This window comes from Scleropages formosus, chromosome 11, assembly GCF_900964775.1.
Source record: "Scleropages formosus chromosome 11, fSclFor1.1, whole genome shotgun sequence".
NCBI classification, from domain to species: domain Eukaryota; kingdom Metazoa; phylum Chordata; class Actinopteri; order Osteoglossiformes; family Osteoglossidae; genus Scleropages; species Scleropages formosus.
The window spans coordinates 14648194-14655666 of NC_041816.1; the positions used below are offsets into that span (position 1 = coordinate 14648194).

Sequence of the window (7473 nt, forward strand, 5' to 3'; positions counted from 1 at the left end):
AACATACTGTAAACCTTCATCTGCACAATTTATTACGCCTTTAATAATTCCATCTAATTTAGCACTGAATTGAATTAGTCGATTTAACTTAATGCTCCTTTCTGTACTTTTTTCCCCAATTGCCTGTCTTTCACTGTTTACAAGACACACACACATTGCCTGAAGCCGCTTGTGCTGAGGGGGGGTTGCAGCAAACTGGAGCCTAACCTGGCAACACAGGGTGCAAGGCTGGATGGGGAGGGGACACACCCAGGACAGGACACCAGTCCATCACAAGGCACCCCAAGCAAAATTTGAACCCCAGACCCACCAGAGAGCATGCCCACGGCAAACCCACTGCACCCCCCTGTTCACAAGACATGGATAATTAAATTTCAACTGCTATCAGCTCCATTTTAAAACCTCTCATCCCAGCAAACTGCTGACACAAGGTTATACAGAGACTAAAACCTGGTAAGTCATCAATCAATAAATCAAATTATTTCCTATAGAGCATTCTTATAAGCAAAACCTCACTACATGCTTCACGGTGTATTTTCCATATAGAATAAAATCTGCAAAACATTTCCAATACTCACTTAAGCAAGCATGACGGAAATGTGTCTAACTGCACAACCACTAAGTTGTTTTGTGCAGCAAATTATAAAACTTAGCATCAACTAACCAACTAACTGTTGCTGGCCATTCACTCTTGTGGGCCAGCAATTCAGTTCCTGCACAAGAATAGAAATGGAGTGTGATCATGACATAAATGAAAGTGCGGAATACCTAGGCCAAATTCAGTCAGTCTAATATTGTTTGAGATACTATTGAACAGACGACAGACAGCATGGCTCATGATTCTGTGTTTCTGACAGCTCCTGGAAATATGGTACCATTGAGGTATCTTCAGGTTTGAAGGGGTCAAAAATTGCCTTTGTGAGCAGAAAAAAAGAAAAAGAATGTACTTGTTCCCTTGTCCCTCTAGCAAAAGAATTTTCTTAGGTCTTCTAAAGATTACTGTCTTTCCCTGTACATATTCTTAAATTCTTACAATTCAAATGAGATGGAGAATGCTGTCAAATTATTCTAATTTTAAAAATGTATTTTAACAGTTTCTGATACTAGCAGACTTTGTCTAAGATTACCAGACTCCCAAACATGGTAATATCTGAGCCTATTTTGCCCCTCTTTTCAATACAGTTTCCATTTTTGATTTTGAAGAGGTTTTTTATTCTACACAATCAGAATGTGTTTAACGTGACACACTTATCAGACATAAGGGGAACTACAGAATAGGCCTAATTAATTTTTTAATTAATAATTACATTTTTTTAGAGTGCTGCTAATTATTTTCTGAGAATTTCACTCCTAACAGTGTAACCTACGTAATGTCTAAATTTATCTGGGTAAGGTTGTAATGGTGAATTGGGCAGCACACTTAGTTTTCAGCCATACTTTACTAAGAAAGTACAACACTGTCATCTGCTGGTCATTGCCTCCTAAAGCAAAACTGAGCAAAATTATGAAGGTATGTGAAAATGTGAAAAGGCCACAGTTCAAGACTGACCCTACCGAGATGTTTGTTCAGATGATCATCTGTGTTGTGATTTCATTTTATTATTATTATATATTTACTTGATAATTAATGTGCCAACTCTAAATTGTTGTGTGTGTGTGTGTGTGTGTGTGTGTGTGTGTGTGTGTGTGTGCGTGTGTGTGTGCCGAGAGAGAGAGAGAGAGAGAGACACTACGTTAAGGCATCCCATCCACATCCTGGCATTGGCTCCTGGTTACTACTTATCTATGTTCTGTATAGTAAGTTTATGAAAAAGATTAGCTCTTTGTGTTACAATAGCTTTGCATATCTTCTGGCACTATGTTAATTAACAATATTAATAAACACAACATTGCTTAGTATAGACACACACACATTGACTGAAACCGCTTGTCCCAGGTGGGGTCGCAGTGAGCCGGAGCCTAACCTGGCAGCACAGGGTGCAAGGCACACACCCCGGACGAGACACCAGTCCATCGCAAGGCACCCCCAGCAGGACTCGAACCCCAAACCCACCAGAGAGCAGGCACAGCGCAAATCTGCTGCACCACCATGCCCCCATTTTTACTTAGTGTATACCTTCTTATTTGTGATGATATTTTGAATAAATAAAAAATCAAGGTGAACAAAGCAATATTTCTTTCCTTATTTCTTATGAAAGAGGCTAGGAAATGAATCCTGTTAATGGTATCTGACTGTGGTTAAATAAAGTGTAGGATGGTAGCTGAGAGCTCCTTTATTTTAACTGGCAGAAAGAACTAGGGGTCTTCAGCTCAGAAAAACTGACACACAGGTTATGGCAAGAACTCAAGAAACTGACTGGAAATGTCCAAACAGTGACAAATGGACCTTCGGTGCACATAAAGCGTGAATCAACGACAAATTAGTTCATCTGGAAAATATAAGCATCAAATTATTCATTCTAAGAGATTTTGATTGTTTGCTTATTTGCTTGTTTGTTATCAAAAGACCCAAGGTGTTTGGATTTTAAGTGGTTAATGAAAATTTGTGCCCAGTCCCACAAGGGCAGATCTTTTAGGACATGTAATTTGAGACTCTGCTGTTGGTATTTCCTTCATTCATGGCACCTTGCTCGCTGGAGCCACTGAAACACATTCCTAGGATTAATTCTGAGAAGAGAAAAAAAAAAAATTACCGGATAAATTAACAGTGCGTTTAGAATTTGTTTAGCATTTGTTTTAATTACATTTAAATCTGATGTATGTTAAATGAAACAGAGCGATGTGTTTATACTATCACACCCAAGACTAGTAACATAGTGTTTCCGCTTCGCCAAAAGTGAATGACAAACACAAATACAATTACACATTCCATAACCTCAGGAAACTTTAGTTGATTTGCATTTTGTATTGATTTGTAATTTGCTGACTGACTTGAGTCACGGATTTTTCCATTAAACACATGCCTGGATTAAATTTGCCCTTTCAGAGCACATTTTATCATTTTTTTTTTTAAACGCTTGGTGACCTAAAGAAACGATTTTAAAAAAAAAAGAGCAGCACAGGCTTCATGAAACTATATGTCACAACAGGAAACTGCTGGTTCGTCACCGCTCTTCTTCGCTTTGCTACGTCTCAGCAAAAACAACAGGGCATCTGCAACACTTCACCTTCACACACTGCACAGCCACAGGGCTTCGCGTAAATATTACATTACAAGTTTTACATTAACTGCTGTTATTAACTTTACTACATTTTTCCAGCTTCTCATCGTCTCGTGTGAAACCAGTCACCGCCGGTTCCCTCCAGTCCCGAGCGAAACACAATTGAAGTGGGAATCAAGTGTTCGCAAATTTTGTGAGAACACGGATATGTAAAGGTTAAAAGTATATGACCATTCAGATTTTGTGAAAGTTGTTGATTTTGTCGCCAGTTCATACATGCCATGTTTGATGAGAGATACTAATACATTTGATCATGATGAGATCATGTGTTTAGGTTAAAAAAAAGGGGAAAAAAAAAAAGCGATGATCAAAATTATAGAATGTAATAAAAATATGTCAAGGGGCAAACGGAGAGAAAAACAAAACGGGAGAACTACGTTTAATAAATTGCATGTACTTTCGTACAACGCGCCCTTATACCGTGCTCCCACAGGGTGAAAGTACATCACCTTACACGTCGACTCGGGTCTCCAGCTTCGTCAACCTACCTTGACAGCGGAAACGTCTCGTCGGCCCATTGGTCAGGTACCGACTACGTAACTCTGATTGGTCTGCCGAGCTGTTTGTCTGTCGCTTGGTACTGATTCAGCCGGGAGTTAGTGTGCATCGCAGGTTTTCCGAAAGGAAACTTATAGGGATTTATGGGATTATGTAGAGAACTATGTAGCGAATCTCCTCAGATTTGGTAAGTACTGCTTTATAGGTTTCTTCGTTAACTAATAGGGATTTATAAATTCCTTTATTTAAACTCTGATGTTATTAACACGAATATTATTTTGATAAAAGTTTACATGTAGCTAACTGGATATGGCCGGTGGCGGTGAGAGACAGTCAGTGACACTAGTCTAGAGGAGTCAGTGTTACATGACTAATTGATTCTGTCAAGTATTCCTTTTACCTCTTTTTACAAATATATTCTGGATAAATATAAGTCAGCAAAGTGAAGTTTAATAGATAATATGCAGCTCACTAATTCGGATATGTAATCATTTGATTTTAGCATGCATGGCACTGACACAGACTAGTCTATTATAGAATTTTTTTTTTGTCTGCAGTGTCCAGTGGGTGACTCGTCTGCCACAGACAGTTAAACTTTAAGTCATTCCATTTAAAGTGATTAATACATATATTATTATGCAATATCAGTCCAGTTTACTTAGGAATTTTAATGATGTTGCAAGTTGCAAGTGTTGTTGTTGTTGTTGTTGTTGTTGTTATTATTATTATTATTATTATTATTATTATTATTGGTAGAAGTTCAAATTCCTGCTGCTGTAGTTCCCTTCAGTATGTCCTTGTACATCTCTTATATAGTAAAAATTACTCAACTGTATAAATGGGTAAACCATTATAAATAGGTCCGCATTGTAAGTCACTTGGGGAATAGAGCCAGCAAAATGAATATATTATCGTAATAGTCTTTAGTGGATTCCTGTGTTAAATACAACCTTTCCATGTTAATGTATACATAGATTTAAAGGAGCTGAACACACACACACACACACACATTTTCAGAACCGCTTGTCCCTTACGGGGTCACGGGGAACCGGAGCCTACCCGGCAACACAGGGCGTAAGGCCAGAGGGGGAAGGGGACACACCCAGGACGGGACGCCAGTCCGCCGCAAGGCACCCCAAGCGGGACTTGAACCCCAGACCCACCGGAGAGCAGGACTGCGGTCCAACCCACTGCGCCACTGCACCCCCGGAGCTGAACATATGTAGTCAAATTACATTTGAACATTTTATCGCAAGAGATTCTTGTTTTTTTTCACTCTACGATGAAATTAAGTTTTTGGCACTCATGGTTTTGTTTCGTACGCTCATTAGTTGATAGTTTTGCTCTTGTTTATTAGAAACTGCAAGCCTTCAGAAATTAAGTAGGAGGATGTGCTATGTTTCGGGTTTTTGTTCTACACTACAGCCATGGGGACTCGAGGGGATTCTGCCCGCAGAGCGTTCCAGGCACCTGTGGACGTCCATGCCAGTGCGGATGGTCAGGTGTACCTCTTCAGTGGTGGGCCTGATGACATGTTAGAGGACTCCTCAGAAGAAGAATTAAATGTGATGAAACTGAGGCCCCGTGGCCCAGCATCAGCCAAGCGGGAGCAGAAGCGAGCTGGGGACATCCTACTGCTTGAGCGAGACATTTCGCATGGTGACACCCTCAATACTTTGGCACTGCAGTATGGCTGCAAGGTGAGTTCCTGAAGCCATCTGACTTGGACACCCACAAAAAGTGCTGAAATAGGACTGGCTAGAACAGAGAAGTCTATTGTACTAACTTGATTTTCAAGTAGAATAAAACAGTGTATTTACAAAGTTTGTGAATGTTTGGAATAGTTTTTAGATTATAATTTGTACTCTGCAGTGCACTTCTTATAATCACTGGTCATTGCGGGTAAAGGCATAGTGAAATTAAAGTATGTGGAAGGCAAAATGATTTGTGTGCGAAGATAAAGTTTTCAGTCCAAAAAATCCTTCCTTAAAGTAAATAAATAAATGTTTTTCTTTTTAATGAAATAGGTAGCTGATATAAAGCGAGTGAACAATCTCATCCGAGAACAGGACTTGTATGCGTTGAAGTCCATCAAAATTCCAGTGAAGAAGCACGGCCTTTTGACAGAGAGGAACAGCGAGCTCACCGGCATTCAGCCAGGGATGCAGCTCCCTCTGCCCCAGGGCTCAGCTGCTCTAGGACCCGGCCGGCCTCACTTGCAGGAATACACAGATTTCCTCAGAGAAATTGACCGTGACATCGAGCGGCTCATCCAGACCACAGAGAACCAAGGCGATGTGCTCTCTGATACCCAAAATGAACAGCAGCAGCACTCTGCGGACACGACTTCAGCCAACTATGGAGCAGACTGGGGCATTCAGTGGTGGAATGCTGTGGTAGTCATGCTTTTGATTGGTATCATTTTGCCCTTGTTTTACGTAGTTTATTACAAAACGCAGGAGAGACAGACTCATTTGAATGACAGTGTAATGAGCACTACCTTCCTGTCTACCTCGAACAGCACAGGAATAAATCTCAGTACGACAAACTAGATACTCAGTTTACAGAAATTATGAGAAGTGTAACTTGAAACTGAAACTCTTTAGAAATTGTTCTTAAATTTTTTTGTCCAACGCAAGAGAAATGTTCATATTTAATTTTTTTTAACGTTACTTCATTTAGCAGACAAGTGACTTCCGATGAACAGTAGTGTTACCACCACACACCTTATTCACCAAGGTGACTTACACTGCTAGATACACTGTTTACAGTGGGTCACTCATTGATATATCAGTGGAACACACTCTCTCTGTCACTCACACACTATGTTTGACTTCGTCACCAGTCCACCTGAACAGCATGTCTTTTGGACTGTGGGAGGAAACCAGAGCACCCAGAAGAAACCCCCTGAGAGAACATGCAAACTCCATACAGAATGAGCAGGGATCAAACCCATGTCCTCTTGCATCACCCAGGCACTGTGAGACACCAGCGCTACTCACTGTGCCACCTTCCTTCCTACAATTGAAAATCATTTTCTCTTTCTTCTCTGTTTTTTGAAAATCTGTCTATTTTGCAGGCATATTTGCATATTTTTTTCTTCTGTAAAAGTTCTTCCTTAATTTCAGACATTTCAGTTGCCTCAGTAAAATATGTATTTTTTTTTGTGTCGTTCTAGTTACATATTAGATTCTTATGTTTTGACTTCCAGAATCTTTAACAGGCCCTTTTTTTAAAATTACAACTCACTACATATGAAGTATGGTTGGATTTAAAGAATTGGAACCACATGATGCAATACATATTTTATGGAGGCAATAGACAGATCCAAGGTAGATTTTAACTTAAATATGTGCATATTTCGCAATTAAAATATGTATCTGTGCCCTAAATCTAATGGGTTGCAGATGAGAACAACTGCCATTATTTAGGTTTATTTTTTCTCACCTCTTACCCATTTTTCTTAGTATTTTAATCTTAAAAGCACCTTGAAATAATGGAAAGGCCCATTATTTTCAATTCATTTGAATTGTTATATGTATTTCAAGTATTACACATAATGCAGGTCTATGGGATTAACAGGTTCAGATCTGTTGATTAAAGCACATTTAAGTTCTTGTGAAATCATCAAAAGTGATCAACTTTTTTGCACACAGGCAACTATGTAAAACCATTTTTACAGGTTTAATTTGAGTGATTATCGATAACCTGCCTGTTTTTTACAGTTTACGTGTGTACTGGTAATCTGGACTGC

General features: G+C 39.5%; 1 protein-coding gene across 1 annotated transcript; it reads left to right on the top strand.

Annotated features, from left to right (window-relative positions):
• Positions 1–3815: 3815 nt before the first annotated feature.
• Positions 3816–6396, top strand: lysmd4 (LysM, putative peptidoglycan-binding, domain containing 4). The gene is made up of 3 exons (XM_018763747.2): positions 3816–3906; positions 5145–5419; positions 5747–6396. The coding sequence occupies exons 2-3, from the start codon at positions 5147–5149 to the stop codon at positions 6269–6271; spliced, it is 798 nt and encodes a 265-aa protein (XP_018619263.2). The 5' UTR covers positions 3816–3906; positions 5145–5146; the 3' UTR covers positions 6272–6396.
• The last annotated feature ends 1077 nt before the right edge of the window (positions 6397–7473 follow it).